Source organism: Bos mutus, chromosome 3 (assembly GCF_027580195.1).
Source record: "Bos mutus isolate GX-2022 chromosome 3, NWIPB_WYAK_1.1, whole genome shotgun sequence".
Classification (NCBI taxonomy): Eukaryota; Metazoa; Chordata; class Mammalia; order Artiodactyla; family Bovidae; genus Bos; species Bos mutus.
The window spans coordinates 50,843,819-50,866,100 of record NC_091619.1 but is presented as its reverse complement, the minus strand read 5'-3'; the positions used below and the strand labels follow the sequence as shown (position 1 = coordinate 50,866,100).

The 22,282-nt window shown below is 34.3% G+C and overlaps 1 protein-coding gene across 15 annotated transcripts in view; it reads right to left on the bottom strand.

Annotated features, from left to right (window-relative positions):
* The window catches only part of ZNF644 (zinc finger protein 644), a 127,196-nt gene that overhangs the window by 33,812 nt on the left and 71,102 nt on the right, over positions 1-22,282 (bottom strand). For 9 of the 15 annotated variants that reach the window (XM_070367702.1, XM_005910582.2, XM_070367708.1 and 6 more), the window contains 2 exons: positions 16,473-19,510; positions 15,686-16,291 (listed from right to left, as the gene is read on the bottom strand). The exons of 5 other annotated variants lie outside the window; for them this stretch is intronic. In XM_070367702.1, the coding sequence (XP_070223803.1) occupies positions 15,686-16,291; positions 16,473-19,510 (3,644 nt within the window). Of the gene's footprint in view, positions 1-13,675; positions 13,812-15,685; positions 16,292-16,472; positions 19,511-22,282 lie in introns of those variants that run through there. One more of the 15 variants, XM_014483242.2, reaches the window with a different exon arrangement.

Sequence of the window (22,282 nt, the reverse complement as noted above, 5' to 3'; positions counted from 1 at the left end):
AAAAAGAGATTTTTAGGTTAAAGTGCATCAAAATTCTAGTGCTAACTGTTCTTGAAATTTCTGTTACTTGACTTCTCCTTTAATCATTTATTTTAAAAAATCTAATTTAATAAAGAAAAAAGATTTTTTTTTAATAGGTAGGAACAGATGGGACATAACATTTTATTCTTTAAATACAACTACACCATTCCTTTGAACAAAGTGATGATAGTATTCCAGGGTGCTGCTGGTCAATTAGCAGGAAGAGATGGTAAGAATTTATCTCTAGGGGCCCAAGGGGGAAGGGAAACAAATGTAACAGAAGAGTTGTCCAAATGAATTTTCTTCTGTTAACCTGTCATGTGAAATGCCCCGGAAAAATTCTAGGGAAGAGAGAATAGGAACTGGATATTCAATGATTGTGTGAAATGAGTTTTCCAAGTCCAGGTTCCAAAAGAACAGATGCTACTATTACAAAACCAGTAAATAGACTACTGTTTCTTACAGTAGTCAAGTGGCAATGCTAAAAGAAATGTCACATAGAAAATTAAAAACCATGAGAAGCCTAAATCTCATTCAAGCCACTGTCTTTTGCTTCCTGTCACTTGCCTCTTTAAAAGAAAAATCTAGGTGTCACAGTCTTTCTCTGTTTATCCTCAGAAGAAGAATCTAGTAAGTAAAGAACTACAGGAATTCAAGTTAAGTATTTAAGAATGGCTGCTTCAAAGCTAAACAACCAACATCTGGAACAGAAAAACCTTACAAGGTTCTCATTAGTTAGCTCATTCAAGAGCCTGGCACATGGTAGGAACTGAATGAATACTTCTGCAACGAAAAATAAAGAAAAACCCAGTAATTTAACCTTTGACATTTAAACAGCATATGAACATAAATTTGTTCTACCACTGTGTAATATATACTATAGTTCCTGTAGAACACTTCTGCATCATTTGTTTAAATGAGCATGTTGCTAGCAGTCACACTTTTCTTCACTTGCCAGTCTAGCTTGCATGTAGAAACTAGGTTCTTCACAACCAGTAGAAAGAATGAGGTAACACATAGTCTCTAATCAGCACATTTTTCTTCGTAGTTGCTTTGGTGAGCAACTTGAATTTAGGTGAATTTCAAAGAAATTCATACACCACAAGAGTTTAAGGAACTCAAAAAGGGCTAAGTGCTACTAGATGTCAGCTCCTCTTTTCCTATGTATAAGGTAAACCACACACAATCCCTGTCTCTGTTACATGGAACAGGGGAACCATTTGGTGTATCATGAGATTACAGACAGAATCTTTGATGAGCTTCCTGTGTTGTCAAAATTGCCACATTGTATTCAAATTTTTTCTAAAATGTAAATAAATTACTGTCAGATACAAATAAAATATATTGTAACCATCCTTTATTTGTTTACAGAGTGCCATAATGTTGGGTGTGTAAAGCAAATTGAGGGAGAGGGAGAGAGGGTGATGGGGAAGTATGTAAAAGAATGATTTACCAGTCAGTTATAAAACATTTAAATTACATTTAGATGCTGTGATACGTTAAAAAAATGGAACTGGAAATATTTACTCAGAGGTGTAGAAATGTTTTTCACTTTAACAGAGGGAAACAAGAATTTTTCTGATTTTTTATATTATATGAATTCTAGAAACTCTGAAGTTTAAGCTGTCTTATGAATGATCAGATCTAAATTTTAAATGAGAATACCATAGTTTTTGTTGTAATTAATATTTGAAGGTATTATGACTTCAGAAAGTAGGACAACTCTGTCAGCATATGATTGAGAATCTCTAGTACTTAAGAGTTCTAAATAAGTTTAGGGAATAACAAGTATTGAGAATCCTTGGAAACTTGTCCATAAAGTTAAAATGTTAAAAACCAGAGGCCTCTGGTAATTACACTTAAATATCTCTATTATCTTAACATCTCCATCATCACTTTAAAATTTCTTATCCCCTGAAATGTCATTTATGTTAAAACATAAAATATGAATACATTTAACAGGAATATTTTTTTTTCTAATAACAACATCCAACTGTCACCCTTACAATACTGCCCAAAATTTTAGAAAAATATGTAAGAATATTTAACATATTATAAATATGCACACAAAAGGGACATCTATATGGTAATCTCTACATTAAAAAGATGATTAACACAAAATGTTCCACTAAATGAAAAAGATGATGTACAAACAAGACAATTACACAAATGTTCTCAAAACAGATTTTATTACCTCAAGGGAAAAGCCATTTCATTCTGGACTGTACCAGAAATCATTAGAACATTAAAACAACATCACTAACAGAAGTCAGTTTTAGTATTAAGGGCTCATCAATATTTCTGACAAACAAACTAAAAGTTTATTGAAGTTATTTATATGAATAATCTGCCAAATAGATAGTGTTATACTAATACAAAGGCTTTCTTTACAATTTTATTTGCCCTTATTTGTTACTGTCAAAAACCAAACCAGACATATACCGTTTTTCTCTTTCAAAGTATTTTAAATCTAGCATTGTTTGTATACTTGAAATTTACAAAAAATACTAAATTAGTTTTGGAAATTCTTAATATTTTTCTCCTTGAGTATAACTGCTTCTTCAGAAATGAATAAACCCAATCACTCAAATCTTCCTATTTAGGGTGGCAGATAATGTTTGAAGTGATCAATTTTAACCATTAGACTGGTAAAAAAAAAAAAAAAACACTTTGCAGTTATCTGATTTATAAAGGATCCACATTGCTATTGGTAGTAATATTTTACTTTTAAGAAGAATAAATTGAGTTGAGCTGTAAGGCCATATAAATATTTTTTAGAATACACCTTTCAGTAAAACAGCTAGCTGTTATAAATAGGAATGAGACAGAAATACAACAGACTATGAGCCCTCAAAAAGAACATCCAACTGCTATACTGCAAACTACAACAGTTGTGTCTAAAGAACTAAACCGGATCAGTGAAAAGCAAATCAATAAACAATATGATAAATTCAAGCCCGCTTTCTGAGACAGCTTTATACACAGCTTTGTACACAGATTAGCTTTATATACAGAAGAAAAGTAATTTACTTTGGGTTCTAACATAAGTCCTTTTGCCACTTCTACCTTTCTGCCCATTATATACATAATTGCTTCAGTAAATTTCATTTTCTTTTTAATTCACTACACAAATGACCTCAAAGAATGAAGTTTTTTTCTTAAAAACATCTGAAGCCTCTATGGTAAAGAACTAACACTGTAACTAAATTAACATTCATCACCAAAATATTGTTATCTGCTATCATCCTTCCCTACCCATTTAGTCAAAAGCCCTATTTCATCTGTTTTGTTCCTACCTGATTGTTGCCATATTTAGGGTAAAGTCAAACCTAATACAAGGGCCACATTACACACATCCAGAATAAGAGGCATTCTAGAGTGTGTGTATACACACACACACACACACACACACAGACACACACATATATCCCTTCTAGAGAAAATTTCTTCTCCATCTAGTTGATCTGTATAAGGTGGGCAGGCCAATGGTAGCTATGAGCTCATTCAGGAAAACAGCAGGGATTAAAATGACATGAACAGATAAGTCAACATTCCTGGCACCATTAACAAGCTGATGATGGAGGTAATGCCAGTGGTGATGTGGGAAGAAAACACATATGTTCCAAGAGGCGCAGAGGTGTGAGATGAATAAACAAACTCAATTCTAGTTGCTGCCGTTATCCTTCAAGGCCCATAAGCCCCAAGCACACAAAAGACTGTGCAATCAGCATTTTCTTCCCCTCAGCCCCAACTAAGGGGGTGAAGAGAAACATTTTAGCTTGTATAAAATAAGGATGTGGGTTTGGGGAAATCATTTGTTGAGAACCTAAATTGTTTTTTTTCAGTGTATACTTTTCTCTTTGCAAAAAGTACTTATAAGACAGACTTCGTGGGTGTACAACTTGTGCAGTCACATAGCATCCCAAACATGGTTTAATGCTCTGTTGTTACAGTCTTGATATTCCTAATAATTTCTGAACATGAAGTACTATAATTTCATTTTGTACTGTATCTTGCAAATTATGTAGCCAGTTCTAGATCCTGAGTAGCAACTACCCCAAATGAGAAAGGCTAACCTCAGTTCCACCTCTTGATCTCTTGGCCCATAAAAAAAAAAAAAAAAAATACCTATTAAGAGAAAAAACTGTTAAATCCCACTCTCTGTAGCCCATTAAAAATGGAAAGGACGTCCCTACTCCCAACACCAACTCTTTGGTCCTACCTACCAAAAACAAACCATAAATAAACCAGTGCCATAAACAAACCAGTCATTATTCCCAAAATGTACATATAAAGCAGCTTAAGTAGTTCATTGTTATGAAAGCAATGTTCCCCTTCCAACTGGAATTAAACATATATAATTCACAACTAGCAACCTCAGAAGTATATTTTCACCATCATTCTCCCTTGATATTTTCACTCTAAAACTGGATTTATTTTTAGTGCCCTAAGTTACTTCCATTAATTTTTAAAGTTTCCATTCTCAATAATGAAAAACAGTAACTAACCTAGGATCACAGAGCAATTATGGCAAAGTTAATTAGGTACTACACAATTTAACATTTTACTTGGAAGAGGATAAAGTGAAAAATATTTGAAAAACTGATTTCCTTTCCTTCAAGTTTATGGCTTAGTATCAGTCTAGAGGATTCAGGTGGCTTTGAGTTTGCCCTACAAAGTACGAGGCTGTATTAATATTAATGGTAGCAACAGCCTTATGTGCTTGGTTCAGAGAAGTTATCTACTTGGGACGAGAAAAAGTACATATATTCAGTATCTAGAAACCTCTGCTATTTCAAAGTAGAGGGAATGACTAGTAAAATAATATTTGAGTATTATCAGTGCAAAGGGGAAAGTAAACATAAATATGAAACTTTATCACACATTTTTATAGACAGAAATTGCAGGCAGACTAGTCTTGCTGCTAAGTCACCTCAGTTGTGTCCGACTCTGTGCGACCCCATAGACGGCAGCCCACCAGGCTCCCCTGTCCCCGGGATTCTCCAGGCCAGAACACTGGAGGGGGTTGTCATTTCCTTCTCCAATGCATGAAAGTGAACAGTGAAAGTGAAGTCGCTCAGTCGTCTCCGACTGTTTGCGACCCCATGGACTGCAGCCTACCAGGCTCCCCTGTCCATGTGATTTTCCAGGCAAGAGTCGTGGAGTGGGTTCTTTCTAGGTTGCAAAAAGCTAAAAGCTAATAATACCCCAGGTACAAATTGTTTATTGTTTAGTTAAGAGTAAACAGGAAAGCAAATATATTTTACCTCTCTGTGGTAAAAGATAAGAAAAAAACCTTAAAATTTCTCCTTAAGGTAGGTTGGATTTGCATGCTGTTTTACTAAACACAATAGGCACTTAATATCAATCTCTTATCTAAGACTAAGACATACCTAAAATTGGAATAAACATTAAAATAGATAATGACAAATCTGTTCTAAATCACGTTTAGAATCACCTGAATACAATCCCATTCCCTGGTCTCTAAAAGTGTCAGTATTTCCAAATTATCATTTCATATTTATTGGAATTAATTAAGTGATTGTTCCTGTAAAAATGAGTTAAGTAAGGAAATGACCTTATTTAAAACTTTGTTAAATTATCTTTACTATAATCATGTTCAAATAGAGCTCAGAATAATTATAATAGTAAATCTAAATGTCACAAATCCACAATCTCAATAGATCTTTTAGCTTTTTATCATTTTGAAGTATTTTTTACACTCCAGCCAAAATCTAAACTATTATCAAACACAGTGTTGACTAGGTAATTTCTAGTTTAACTAACTTCTAGCTAAGGCCACAATTAAACACACTGCTGGACACAAGAATTAACCTTATTCCTCAAACTCCAGACACAACAAAGAAACAGTAAACCTCACTTTTCCACTTCTTACTTTAGTGAGGGACCACCAGTCTCAACAAGCCATCCTCTTGCTCTAACCTCCAAAAGAGAAAATCTGTGTATTATTTTACTATTTCCATAAAACCACTTAAAGTAGATTTATCTACAGTTTACGTCTGGCCAGGAACATACAGTGTTATTATAAAATCTACTACATTTTAATTCATATTCATATTATAAACAGCATTCAAGAGATTTATGTTAGAATAGAAATCATAGCAAACATAACATGAGAACTGAGGTTATAAAGATATCAGACAAGTTTAAAAATTCAAACATAAAAACTGTCAGATCCAGATTAAATCAACTGTTAAGAAAAATCAAAACTCAGAAAATGAGTAAGCCACAGAACTGACAGGAATGCTAGGAGACTAGTTAGGACTTTTATGAAAAACAAGATATTGGTCAAAAAAGATTATCAGTCAAACAGGGTTCCTAAACTGTATAACCTATGACCAGTAAAAAAGCAGGCATCATAAAACAGAAATATTTTATGCTGCTGCTGCTAAGTCGCTTCAGTCGTGTCCGACTCTGTGCAACCCCACAGACAGCAGCCCTCCAGGCTCCCATTTTATGCTATAATAATACAAAACTCTTAGGCTCCATTCTCCTAAAAACAAATGTCCTGGTTCAGTTAAGTGTGATTGTTTGCTTTGTTAACAGTAGACAGCTAGATAATGATGTGTTACTAGATAAATGATGGCCAGAGAATGAAGGTTATCCTTCTCTTACCAAACTCCCCAGTAGCAGATTCATTAACTGTACTGGTATAACCATCTTCTCAATAACAAAGCTTAAAACTCTGAGCCATCTCCATCTTTCCTCTTACTCTTCTACCTCTAAATAATCTGCCAAGTTCTACTTAATTAAATTCCACAATCTTATCCATGCATTTTTATTTCTCCTTTACTTTCCAACTGCCATTATCCTGAATCAGGACTCTTAAAATGAACTCATCTACAATTTCTCCACTTCCCCACCAAATCCTTTAATTTTTATTTAAAAAGGAGTTTTAAAAGTTTCACACAAATTCGTTTAAAAAAGTCTTTACTGGCTGCTCAACAAAACTAATTCCAACACTATGGGTTAGCATTCTATATTATCCTTTACCTGTCCAACTCTATTCCCTTTTTCTGTTTATTTCTGTTTATTTTCTGTATGTTTATTTAAAATACCTGTTTCTGGGTATTTTAAATAAACATCTCACACAGTTCCAAGTTGTTTCTTTGCAGGTATGCTCCTTCCCTTCCCCAACTCCCATTTCCGTTTCAGTTAACAATCTTTCAAGGTCCAAATCAGATGCAATTTCCAAAAGCCCTGCTTGGCCCTAGTCTAGTTGAAAGGAACTTCTTCATCTGAACTTCCTCAAGTATTTCATGTACACTTATAACTTGGCACTTAACATGTGTTTTACTTATACCATACTGTAACATCCAATTTATCTCTTTAGTACTTAGCATAATACACAAACCACCTTTAAGAAAATGTTAATTGAGTTAGTGAATAAATCAGCCAATCACCTTTTCGCATTGTGGGCAAATAGCCCAATTTTTGCTGGCCTATGGAACAATTAGCATCCATTAAGGTGATTCTAAATACTCAAATAATTAAATTATACTCAGGCCGAAATAAGAATAACCGTTTAGAAACACCACCATCGCAAAGTGGTTAGGATGAAATCAACTTTGACACTAGTCTTCCATTACCTAGAAAATTTTCTCAACTTGAACAATTCACTATGTGGCTAATCCTAAATAAATCATACATTACTGTGCAGACAAATATACAGATATATACCCTTAATGAAGAGTAGTACCGCAGAGATAAATTATAGCCAGGAAATTACAGAAATCCATCTTTCAGTGTCATGAGGAACACTTTTTTAAAAACAGAAATTGGAACATGTCATTTCCTTATTTAAAATATTCTTCAGTGACTTCTTAACATTTTTAGCAAGCACTCAAAGTATCAAACCCCACCTTTCTGGCATTATCATCTTCCCAAACACCTATAACTAATTCTCCCAAAAGAAAAACTCCTGAATTCCAAATTCCATCCCTTTATCCCATACTATGTTGTTCTCTTTACCTGGAATGTCCTACACTTCATCTCTTCTTCCTCAATCTACTCAGCCTTCACACTCAGGGTCTAGCTGAAACCTCACAAAGCCTTCTGTAACAGTGTAATTTGTCCTTGTCCTACCAGATCACCATCATTATGTTTCTGCAGTTGGAGTCCAAGTTCTTTATAGCTTCAGAGCTAGCACAGTCCTGGTACAAAAGTTAATGACTAAAATTTTTATTGAATGAATATGACTGCTGATTTTTCTTACCCATATTAAACATTATATACCAGCATGAACTATCTTTTCTTTTTTTCTTTTTCTTTGTTTTTGAGGCTCTATCTAACAATGAAACAAACAGTAAAGGCATCAAGGAAAAACAAACCCAATTTAATTCCCAGCTCCCCTTGAAAGGAGGCCTAGACTAAAGAACTTGAACTCCTACAGAACATGAAGTAACATACGACCCACTGGTTTGCTTAAAAGTGGATGGCATGAATAATAAAAATGACTTTACTAAAAAAGAATGTAGATACATTACATTAGTGGTATTGACTGAAAGGACTGAGTATAAATTCAAGTTATTTTTTTCCTCATTGGAAAAGTGATTCTTTAATTATAATGATGAGTCTGTTGTTGTAGAACAGCAACAATCATGCTTTATTTTCACAATGTTATCATGGGAAGTATTCTGAAGATAATGAAATGAAGCTTTCCTCCCAAATATCTGCATATGTAAAACTATTTTTCTTGCATTAATTTTAAGTATCTAGAAATTCCCAATTTATTAATACTTTAAATGCTAAAGGTGAGAAGTTGATTAAAAAACATGATCTACAGATAAACATTTGAATATGAGTAAAGAAAATTCACTTACTGCCACAGAGGAGTGTTATGATTTCCAAACTACTATTATTGTTGATTCTAATCAGTATTAGTTTCTAAATGAGACACTTAAGAGAAGTGTTTTCAGTCTGTGGGTAGTGGCTTCTCACTGGGTAGAAATCAATTCACTGGGTCATGACCAGTATTAATTTTTAATGAGAAAGAATACAACAGAAAATATCAGAGTACATCAAACTCAATTCAGGTGAGTGAATGAGTGAACAAGTATATATATGTATGAATGTATATATGTATGAATATATAGGGTCAAGATGTAAAATGGAATTCCAATAAAAATACTGAGTATCACTGTTGTGTTTTCTTCTTTTTAGGAGATGACAGATTGCTGTTACCACAGAAAAGCATCATACAAACATGCATTCATCTTAGATATATTTCCTTTCACAACATTCTCTCTACCTGAACTCCAATTATTTTCCTTTCTTTATCTGTCAAAAATTCACTTTTACTTTGACCTCAAAAATTTCTTACTTCCAAATACAGATTAAGTTGACACAATTTACTTTATCTTGAATAATTTCAAATATTAAAAATTTTAATAACCAGAGTGACCCTATAATTTATTGTGCAATCCAGTACACTTATGAGTGAAAGAGGCACTATTACTCAGTCACTGTTAGTAGCTTAGTAAATATACCGTTTCAAATACTGCCAATATAAAAAAGATACCATTTAACTAATTAAAAGATTATTAAACACAAAAGCCAATAGAGTAAAAAAGTCCAAAACCATTTAAAATAAATTGCATGAAATTTCTAATTTTTAATGAAAATTAATAATGTTCTTATTAGACTATACAAAAAATCAACCAGGAAAAAAATCTGTACGGACATGTAAAACAATCTATAGACAACAAAACCTGAAAAAGAAGTCTACCAATAATAGTATAGTCTATATTAACTGGAAAAAAATTACTGAATAAGAAGTATATCTTGAATTTACCCACTCCAGTACTCTTGCCTAGAAAATCCCATGGGCGGAGGAGCCTGGTAGGCTGCAGTTCATGGGGTCGCTAGAGTCAGACACGACTGAGCGACTTCACTTTTACTTTTCACTTTCATGTATTGGAGAAGGAAATGGCAACCCACTCCAGTGTTCTTGCCTGGAGAATCCCAGGGATGGGGGAGCCTGGTGGGCTGCCATCTATGGGGTTGCACAGAGTCAGACACGACTGAAGCGACTTAGCAGCAGCAGCAGCAGGATATAAAGTAACCCTTTAGAAATAGCCTCTTTAGACAAAAATCCACTAAAAAACAGTAAAACAGCTTCATGAATGATTATTCACAACTGAAGGCACATGGAAATCATTAACAATTTATTTGAACCTGCCCAATGGATGATAAACTAGGTCAGTTCTGGGCAAAATTTAAATCTGTGAAGTTTACTCCTTTTTGACAACTGAACTCTGTTCCTAGTATGCCTACTTCTTTCATGTCCTTAATTTCCAAACTTTCCTACCTTCTTCATTATTTCCTTTTACTTAAATTAGGATTTATATCTGTGATCATTGAAATGAGTTTGGTGTTACATAATTCTGGCATCTTGTAACTGTTTTACACACACACACACACACACACACACACACACACACACACAAAGACTTCTTAGGGCTCCAGATTCCCCCAGTTCTGTATTCTTTGCACTTCATTTTTAGTTGGCATCTCCTCTTTCTTAGTTTTTACCAGAGGAAGGGCCCATGGATGAAAACCTTCAATGGTTATCATCTATATATAAAGCCTACATATAGAAAATATTTTATCTATGGATGATAAAATACATGTTTCTGGGATGGGGGTCAGAGTGAAGTCTCAAAAATGTCAATAACCACCTCCCCAAAAGAATAAAGAACTATCACATTAGAAGTATTTGAGTCATCAGTAAATAAATTTTTGAGAAACAGAGGAGCATCCTTTTCATTCTCTTCAGGATAGTTGGAATATTTCTCTTTCTCAAAAAGCCACCAGTTCCCAGAGACAAGGCCAGGAGCTGGTGGCTTCTAAGAAGGCTTGGGAGTTTATTCTACTAAAGGAATCAAAGCATGCCTTGATCATTTCATCAAGGATCTATGGTTTTTCTTCCAAAGTAGGCCACATAATTAAAAATACACATCAATCAAATCTGCTTGGATTAGGAGAACAGAGGTTTCAGTTCTACTTATTTTCCCTTTATGTTGTTTCAATTTTGTGATATACCTGGATTAAGGTAAATTAAAAAAAATTGATTCTGTAGTTTATTCCTCAAAACAGCATCTACGTATTCTTAAAAAATAATGCCTTTTACTTATATAAATTGATGAATGCCTTACTTACTCAGCGGAACCCTCAGGATAATAGGCTGGGACCATTATTTTATACCAGTGAAACTGATATGGAAGAAGAGAATAAGTATGTGGAGTTTATAAATGTAATACAGAATTCTCCACTTAGAACACAAAAAACAATAATAAAGCTGATAAAAACTTCTTATTGGCATGAATAAGCAGCAAAAATATCTTCTATGTAGCTCTACTGCTCAAGATTTTTAAAAGCAGGGGAAACGTTTCAGAATTTCCAAGGGACCATGGGATTTTTATATTTTTTAAGAGTGGATGGGGGCTGTGGAAAATACCACCTTCCTTCATCTTTTCATTTCCCTTCTCTTTGCCCTTGGACTGCCTAATACACACTTTTATATTTTTAACACTTCTGATGGATATTTTGGTTAGTATTTAATAACATTTAAACATAGCATCCCCTTTCCTGATGCCACAAAAATGTATCCCCATTCATCTTGTATTTTTTCCCAACTAATGAAATTTTTTAGATGATAAAGTGTTCATGAGAATGCACCCTCGGTCAATGGAAGGTTATGATCAGTTATTTATTAGCAATTAATACTATGTTCTGAAGGATTTTCAGATGAGATAAAGGCATTTTTTAATGGACTACAAAATCTAGACTAGAGAGACTCCCCCCGACCTCCACGCCCCGTGAATATTTATGTAATGTGCCCAAATAGTCAGAATGGAACGTTTTCTAAAGTCATCTGAAATCTAATGCAGGCCTAACTCATTTCTTGGGATAGGCCTGTATTAGATTGCATGTTCTCTCTTTCTTTTTTTCCTTTCTTTCTTGATCACACCATGCAGCTTGCAGGATCTCAGTTCTTCAACCAAGAACTGAACCTGAGTCATGGCAGTAAAGCCCAGATTCCTAACCACTAGGCCATCAGGGAACTACTCTCCCTGCTCCTTCTAATTAGACTCTTCACCAGAATACTCCTCACCTTGAACCCAACTTCACTTTTAGGATTTTCCATTGCTGTCACTCTGTATATGGTAAGTAACAGTGATTAAAAACAAAGACCTCGGGATAACACAGCCTTGATTGAAATTTCAAGTCTGCTATCAGCCGCATAAGTTTTGGACAACTTGCTTAAGTTCTCTAAATCTCTAGTTTCCTATAAAATACAGATCATTATAACACGTACAACTAAAATGGTGGTTGTGAAGATTAAATGTTATGCATGTAAGTTGCATGCAGCATACTGTCTAATGCATAGAAGTGTTCAATATAAATTAGTGGCTATGATAACAATAATGATTTCCTGCTTCTACAGCCTCTTATTTTTACTGTCCCCTGCCTCTAATGTCTGCAATCACCTTTCAAGACTGATGAAGCTAGAAGTAACTAAAATGTCACAGTATGAGGACTAATCCAGTAAAGTAAAGCTCACCCTACTTCCCTCCTTTTAATATAAATGGTCAGTAGTCACCCCAAGTCAGTGATATATTAAGTCAGGATAAAGCAAAGAAGCAGAAGAAAGACACTAGTGTGACTACAAGTGCTTCTTTGGTGGCAAGAACATACTGAATGTAAGCCATAGGAAGACATGAGGAAGAATAAAAAAAGCTCGATAAACAACTAGAAGAAAGCAGAAGGCAGTGATCTAAAAGAGCAAGAGAAAAAGCCTGGAAAGAGATTTTTAGGCAAAAGGACTTATGTAGATCTATTTAGAAAAGAGAGTATTTTAAGATGTCAGAGAGATGGAGTTTGCTAAAGCAAGGTTGCTTGAAAGGCTACAAACAAAATGAGCAAGGCATTCCATAGGATTTAAGAAGCAGTATTACATATGAGTAAGCTAGTAAAATTTTCACAAGCTAGCCATATGAAAAGGTATCTGCAAGGTTGGGCTAACCAACCAAAAATAACACAGAAATGTGCATGGTAACATTTATGTGCATAGCTATATTTATTAATGCTAAATATAGCTTAGGGGCATTAAATGAAAAATTTATTCAGTCATAAACACAGGCCATTATTAAGGCTAGCCCCTTCAAAAAGTTGATCTATAGATTAATGAAGACTTGTTCGTTTGCTTATTTTTCTAATCTAGCTACGTATCTGAAATTTCACTATAATATCCTTGCCAAATAAAGCATTTCCCTAAGCTAGAATTCTTTTTTACCAAAGAGAGGTGTCTTACTAGAATCTACTAACAAAAATAAATGTAAAAATATTATAATTTAAAAATCAATAAAAAGAATGTAGACTCAAAAGTTTCCACACCTCTATTGGGTTACTTTTTCCTCAAATCAAGCCAATAAGAGCTAAATGAAAAAAAATAAATTAATTAAAATTATATCCAATAGTTTACAAGTTGCTGAAATTTAATGTGTGTTCAGACTCAACTGCTGCTTACAAAAGAAAGCTATAAATATCATCTGAACTAGCACCAGTCTGGTGAGGGAAAAAAAAGTGTATTGTATCAAACAGACTTGCTGTGTTATCTGTTCAAACATACCTGTACCAGTCAAAAGTCCAGCACTCTTCTTTCGTGCATAAGCGCGTAAGTGGTTGGACAGGCTAACAGCACTTGTAAACGTCGTATTGCAATGCACACATGTTCTAAGCTTCACAGGCATACCTATCATTCAAAAGAAAACTATAATCCAGTTCTCACTTCAAAAAGTGAAATTTTCTTAGGTAAAAGCGTGAAGAAAAGTACCACAATAAAGATGGTTTTAAAAAACGTTCAATGAATTAGCTTAAGATATGGAGGGGAAATTAAGTTAACTATTATTAGTTTGTAGTTAGTATTTAGAGGCAACCCATGCTCTTTTGGAAAGGGAGAAGAGGAGTTGTCTTGAACCCCTGAGTATCTTTGGATTTAATACCTATTATCACTTTCTTGCAGATTTCTGTGTTACGCAGATCATTTCCTAAACCTAAAATACAATCCTGTGATTTGAATTGCACAGTTCTGTTGAGAAGTTTCAAAGTTTACAACATTATCAATAAAAAAAAAAATTAAAAAGTCTAGTTGACAAAGTGGTAATTAAAGTGTTTTACCCACAAAACCGTAAAAGGCTCAATACTAAATTAGGCTTTCTGATGAAGGCTGGGAGAAAAGGTGGTAAAACACACCACTGAACAGCTGTTAGACACAACATTTTATTCAGGGCATTTTATGTTCATTACTCTGAATGCGCAATCAATAATGAAAGTTAATGATCTGAAGTTTTTTCCTAAAATCTTTGTGCTAAATAAATGATCAACAAGCTAACATCTCAGTCATCACAGTAAAGAAAACATGTTGAAGCAATAAGAAACTCCTATCTTCTCAGACAGCCCTCACGCTCCCAACACATTTCAACTGGTTTTTTTCAACAAATATTGTGATAGCCACAGATACACTTTCCCCTCTCTGAAGTGTACTACACCTTGGCCAACATAACTGCCGCATCTTGCTTACATTTTATCCCTCTGAAAAATGTTGAAATATTAGCTTTGAAAGACTCTCTTTGTACAAAAGAAAGACCCCTATTAACCAGAAGCCCATACAAGATAAATTGTTTTTCAGACCACTTATGATTCAAGACAATCTTTCCTCAAATCAAATCTGCATTACAAATATTTAGAATATCCCAATGTCTGCCCAAAGTAAACAAATCAACATTATAGTAATTTTATTCATTATTAATTCACTGACAAGTTACTTTTACCTTCAACCTAGGGCTAAAATTATGGTATCATCTAAACTCATCTTCAGCATCCTTAACATCCAAAAGAAACCTATACAGACACAACATTTCTCTAGTCTAAAACCAGACTTAGCAATACCAAATAAAGCTTGGCAACTTTATCTGCCACATCATTTGCCAACTCATACAAAATATTCCTTTGAAAAGGAAAAACTATGGGTGCACAACCATTAGGTTAAACCATCTGTTCTGTTCAAATAGAACGTGTTGTTAAAATCTAAAATCCCAAACAAATGTTTTATACTCACAACAGTCCTCCAAAACCAAACTATCTCACAATACAAGGAGGAATTAGAGAGGGAGGAAGTTTCTTTGGGTTAATGGCAACACACGACAAACACCAATCCATTCTGTTTGTTTGACCTACGCAGGAGGAAAACCTGGACAACTACAATCTTGAAAACAAAAATCACTCTGGAGCACTGGCAAAAATATGACAGCCTTTTCAGTAACACTATGCTTCTGAACAATGTCAACCTCCCATCCAAAGAACCATCACCCGTCCATGACAAATTGTATGTTTATAGATCAGTTTTTTGTTTTTGCTTTTGTTCTCACCTTGCACTGTGACCAAGAAATGAGGCACAGAGACTCCAATGCTGATGAACATCAACTGATGATTTATCTAGAAATAACAGTGTAACCAACCTCTGTTCTGCAAAAAAGCAGCTTAAATAAAGGATTCTGAGAAAGTATTTTATATACATGTTCCACTAAGGTAAACATAATTGTGTTTAAGTTATGTAAGATAGTCATAAATGTCCTCTTACCTGAGTGCATAGTGAAGTCCATTTTTTGTGGCTGATACATCAATGGACTATCTTCATTTAGTGGAAGAACACATTTCTGAACAAACCTCTTTCTTGCAGTTTGATTATGGATCTTTTGAGGAGAAACAGAAGAATTCTTTTCTTCTCCCATCCTTTTATTTTTAAGCAGTTCTATGAGTGTAAGAGACTGATTCTTTTTTCCACTGGGCAGTTCTGGTTTAGTTTCATCATATTCATTTAAGAAACTCAGCCCTTCTTCCTCTGATGCAGACACTGATAAAGCTTCAGTCTTTAGGCCATTACGGTATGCTTCAAGAGGTATAACATTTTGAGATAGAAAGTCATCACTCGATGCAAGTTTTTGAGCTACAAATGGTCGAGGAATAATACGACGACTGTTCAATGCCTTTAAGATTTTTTCATATTTTTCTTCATTTTGCATCATCTCATTCAGAACACAGATTGGAGATTTGTGAGCATCCCACTTGGTCTTTCCAAGTCTTTTCAGGTGGCCTCTAACATGATTTGATAATCCAATTTTAGTATCAAACCAACCACCACAGAGCTGACAAGTGTGTTCAGAAGTGGTTTCAGACTTCTCTATAGCTAAAAAAAAATTTTTAAGAGTAATATCAGAATTTTTTTATAAATTGAACTCCTCAAAACAAATTAACTCTGAAATACGAAATTATGTGATTCTAATGAAGGTCAAATTTGAGCAAAACCTTCAAATCCTTTGAATTCGAATATGGACATACTAGCCCAAATTATCCACGTGAAAACTTACCTTTTCTAACTCGCTTAATAGGTGTTCCTGTGCCAGTTCTTTTGAAATGCTGCATTTTGTCACTTGTGGCTATTTGTTCTGGTGATACAACATGGCGGGCTTCATAGCTTAATCCTGCTCTGTGAAGATGTCCCCTGACATGATTTGACAACCCAACACCTGTTTCAAATGTTGCTGGGCAGTAAGGACACGATTTCTTCTCAAGAGACAAATCAGTCCAGTGAAAAACAGAACTATGCTTTGACAATGCAGTTTCTGCATTTTCTAAATGCTGAGGATCATGAATCTCATGCAAAAAGTTATTGGTTCCACCATCTTCATAATATTCAAAATAAAAGCCATCATTCTGATCATAACTAAGTGTAGCATTTTCCCCAGACTGTTGACCTTCCACCTTGCTTTTAAATAGAGGGAATATGTTTACATGTTCTTGATTAATATCATGATAGGTTTCATCTTCTATAGTCTGTGTAGTGTAGTCACCTAGCTCAACATTGTCCCAGGAACTTTCATCTTCTGTTTCATAGCTATCTTTCTTTTCGGTAGAATTAAGTTTTTGCAAAACAACAACGGTCATCTTATGCAAGAAATCTGGATAGCTATCCAAGTCTTCTCCTCCAACAGAACTTTCCTTCTTAGATTCCTTAACTACTCTCTTTACAGCTACACGCCTGTGGTCTTTGAAGCCTTCTGGCCTTTTGGTGTCAGAGTTATGAGGGTCTGAAATAAAACTATTGTTGTGAGAATTACTTGATGAAAACAGATGTAAAGAATTTAATGAACTAGCTTCCTCTTTTTTGAAATGCAGAGGATATGATTCACCTGATTTTTTGATCATTCTGTAGTTTTCATATTTATGTCTATATAAATAGTTGCTATTTGCCTTGGCATTAGATTTTTCTTTTGCTGTCTGATGGAAATACTTAGGTTTTTGGTCAATGCTGCTTTTAATCATAACAGTCTTGTGAGGAGAACTGTTTTGACTGCACACATTTACACCTGACTGGGCAATGCTTTTCCGAGCCTTTTGTATTCTGTGTGGCCGTTTATGGAATTTTGAAAAATTACTTGATTGTGAGGATGATCCAAATGTTCGCTTTACATCTTGTTTTAAAGCAGAGTTCTTTGGAAATGTTGTTGACTGTTGTTTAGTTAATGGTTTAGGACTATCAGTATCTATAGGTTCTTCAATTATGTCACTTTTTCTTTTATCAAGCCCAAGAGGACTGCCAAATGAATCAATGCATGATGATGAATGCAAGTACTCCATGTGTTTTTTAAAAATACTCTTGACTGAAGTAGTAAAAGGACACATCTTACATATATAGGTAGCCGATTTTTTGGATGATCCTATAATGGGGTCTTTCATGAATGCTTTTTTGTGTGTTTTTCTCTGGACTACATCAGAACTGACAATAGGGCATTTTACCACTGCTCCATGGGCAATTCCTCGATGGCATTCCAGCTCATTTTCTGTCACTGCCATAAAGTTACACTCTTCACAGCAGTAGTACCTTTTATCTTTTTCATGGGTTTTAGCATGTTGCACAAATGTTTTAGGGCAATTGGTACCAAACACACACTGAGGGCATTGTAATCGTGCACTTCTTCCTTCATCCTGAAGTTCTTTCAATTCACGTATTTCCTCCATCAATTTCTGTCTTCTTTCTTGGTGAATAATCATATGCTTTAGCAGTGAGTTACGATCTCGAAATGTCCGTCCACATTCTCTACAAGCATATGGCCTTGGGACATTAAGATGACGAAAGTGACTATTCCCATCTAAATGATACATCATATGCCTGTGGAGATGCTTTTTCTCCCTAAAATTCACATTGCACTTTGTACAGGGGTAGAATGATGGCTCTTCGGTGCTGAAAGTAACGGGTGACTCGGAATCACTTTCTTCACATTTCTTTTTTAAGGTATTTGAAAGAAAAGTGCTAGTATGAACAGGTGAACTGTCTTCTCCACACTTATCTGAGTTAAAAATTAGATGTTGAAAAGTATCCACGGATTCCAAGTCTTCATCAGCTGATTCAGGTTTCACTTGTGATAATGCATATGTCCGTGAGTCTATTGCTTGCACATCTTCATTCTGTTCCATAAAGTCTACTTCTAGCATTTTTGACTTATTGGGTACACAGTTAGAATCACTAAAGCAATCTTCGGTATAACGAGTTATCTTGCTTACATCCATTTTTCGCTTTCTCTTTTTTTCCAGACCTACTTTAGAGTGAACTGGAGCTTTATCTACTGTGTCGTCATTAGTTATAAGAAATTGAATGAACTCTTTTTGGGGATCCCAGTTTGTATCACTGTCTGACCTAAATTCATCTGTACCTGAGGAAATTCCTGTTAATGTACTGACACAATCATTTTTTACCAATAAATCTTCACTATCCTCACCCACCTCTACTTGATTTATTAAAGTGCTATCTGACTTTATACCACTCCCTACTGAATTCTGAATGTCACAACCAATTGAAGCAGAGGTAGGTAGTTTTTTAATGGAATGGGTTGGATTCTTAGCATGTGCTACATCTGATAATAAAAATAAAACTTGATGTTGACTTGCTTTCTGTGGTGTAGACAGCTGAAGATCGGCTGCCACCTTCAAACCTGAACAAGATTCTGTTGTTGGCTGATCCACAGGCTGTCCAGTGGTTAACGAAACACTGCCTTTATTCATATTGGAAGTCTTAGTTAAGGAGGAGTGTGAAACTGGTCCATTAACAGCAGCTCCCTTAGGCAAAATAAAGTTTTCACTAGAAACAGTAGGAGCACCAGCATGTATAAACAGAGTAGACTGGCCTCCACTTAAGGCTTTTTCAGATTTGTCCTTTGACAGTTCTTCAGGCAAAGTGAATGTATTGTTTTTCTGAAATGATGCTTGACAATCTTTTGGTTTATGAACTCCACTCTCTTTGTCTGATATAAAACTGTTGTCATCTAGGAGTTCTTCTTTAGCACCAGTAACATCGGTGTTTATCTTCAAATCATCCATATTGTTGGTAAGCCCATTTAACACATTTAGTCTAGAAAATGGAAAAAAAAATTTTAGATTTGCATGAAAGAAAGATTATCCTTAGAACGCATGGAGAGTTGAAAGTACACATTTTTAGTCGCTTAATTCTACTCATTATATTAAGACCCTAATAATTTTTCAAGAATGAAGAAACACTTGAAGAAACTGAAAGATTTTTAGTGTTGCAGAGGTTAATTTTTCCTTTGAATTAGGCAACAACACCCCCCAAACTGTATATATACAAAATGTGTAGAGCAAAGCAACATAAACACACACACACAGACACACACACACAGACACACACAATATAAATGAATATGCTACAGACTGAAAAAAAATCTAAAATCTTATATATGAGATTGTTAATAAAAAGAAAATTATCTTACCTAAGTAAATTTACTGTGGACATTCTACACTAGAGAATAATGTAAAGTGTTACATATTACACAAAAGTAAAACTTTTGTCACTTAAAACTCCATAAAGGTAACAAAACAACAATCAGTAAAGAAGCTTACTTGAATGTACTTATGTGCTATCAACAACAATGACTAATGTATGAAACTGTATTTTTTAATTTAAAATAAGACTGTTCTGCTCTCAGTATTTCACATTCTCCTAAAATTCTACTAATTTAAAAAACATTTCATTCACTGGGTTTCATTCTATCCTTATGTAAATTATCCTTCATTCTAAATTTGTAAAGTTAAAATCAAGAAGCTTTATGCTTCTTTAAACTTTCATAACTTGAGTCCCCAAATTCAAAGCATTCCCTAATGGGAAGCTATCCCATTTTATGATCTGACAGTCTACTGCAATGATCTAAAAGTTGTTACTCTAATCTGAAAACATCATAAATGTATGGTAAATTCTTCCATTTATTTCATATAAAATGTAGATAATATTTTCTAGGCATTTAAAAAAAAATTTCTAATTGAAGGATAATTGCTTTACAGAATTTTGTTGTTTTCTGTCATACATCAACAAGAATCAGCCATAGGTACTAAATGCTTTTGATAATATATTTAACTGTTATGAGAGGACAGCAGAATATTTTAAAAGAAGACTTCTGAAAGTTTGGAAGACAAACATTCAATGGCTATAAATACTGCCCCCACTATTAAGAATTTCCTTGTAGTCTGTTCTTATTTTGCTTTTAGAAATGGTCACACTATATAGCCATTACCTTGGAAGAATGTAAGCTCTTTGAGGGTAGGGATAGTGAACTCTTAGAACCTAACAAGATACTTGGCATAGGTGCTCAGGAATATTTGTTGAATAAAGCACTAATGTGGTAAATGAATAAAAGCACAACTGCAAAATCAATTCAAAAGTTTCTGAAAACTAGTTTTCTTCTTATGAAATTTGGGTGTCTCATTTAAATACTGGAAATTCCATCAAGTTTCTGATTTCTTAACTCAGCAGTTATAGCAAGGCTTTCAAAATATCTAATAATCATCGAGTGCAATTTACAAACCTGCTATTTGGCAACCCCACATATTTAATTATTTGAAGTACTGGCATAATATTCCATATTTCTTTTCCTTTTGCACCTAGTATTAAGTATAATTTATTAATGTTACAAATATTTATTGAGCCCCTACTATGTGCCACACACTGCTCTAGTAATAGGGGTTCAGTAGCAAACGTGCCAAACAAAGTTCCTGCTCTCGTATAAAGAATAAAGTCTATCTTTTTCTTTTATAGTATTCTTATTTGTATAATGAGTAATTTTATTTAGAACAGCAGGAGCTTTAATTGCTATTTAGAAATGAAAACATTTTCAATGAAGTTTATTATTTCTAATTTATTTTATATACCAAATATATATTCTGTAAAACATTAAATCTAGTTAAAGAATAAAAGAACTGCTTCTAAGTATTTTCTTCTTATTTCACAACTTAAAGCAGCTCTTATAAATATGACCTTATACCTTCCACAAGATATGTTCTTTAATACAACAAATACTACAAATATCTTTCTTTGGCATTATCACTTATACCAACAATTATTTTTCTGACCTTCATAGGTCTTAGAATTCTGTTTTGAGATTGGCAAATTTCCACAGTAATAAAAACAGACTTCAAATAAGATCATATTCAATGATATCACTCCAAAATGGTGCTAATGCAGCACCCAGCAGGAGTTTCTACATCACATACACAGAAGTTAAAAATGGGCAGCACATAAACATGTGTTAGGAAGGAGTGTGCAAATGTCAATGAAAAGGAAAGCAAATCATAATGCTATACTACTACTCATTAATGATGTTTCTTATTAAGTAGAAAAAGTAAAACGCCCAAATAGGAACAACCACATAAATCAGAAATGGACAACAAATCTTTCTTTTTAAAAAATTAGCCTGTAAGACACTTACTTTCTATTCCAACTTATTATAATCATAGAGGTAGACAAATATATGCTCAGTCAATCTGAAAGCCTATATTAGCTTTTCTCAACAGGAAGCAACGTTGCTAACAAAGTGGTAAATTCAGTGTTAATGAGTGGCTTCACTGTTACCACCTCAGAGGTAAAACCTTCCATGTTCCACGTTCCACCCATCTGTTCTAGTGTTAGAGGTTCAGAGATGGAACAGACGTTTCCCATTTAAAGCAACTTCATTGGTACCCCCTGAACAGCAGGGTGACAAACTATGAGAATATCCATGTCGGCTTGGAGATTGCATTCTCATTACTAGAATGGCTTTATAAGAGCTTCCATAAATTGGAAGATATCAAAGTGTTTTGCTCAAAAACAGAGTATATATGTATAACAAATTTTTTA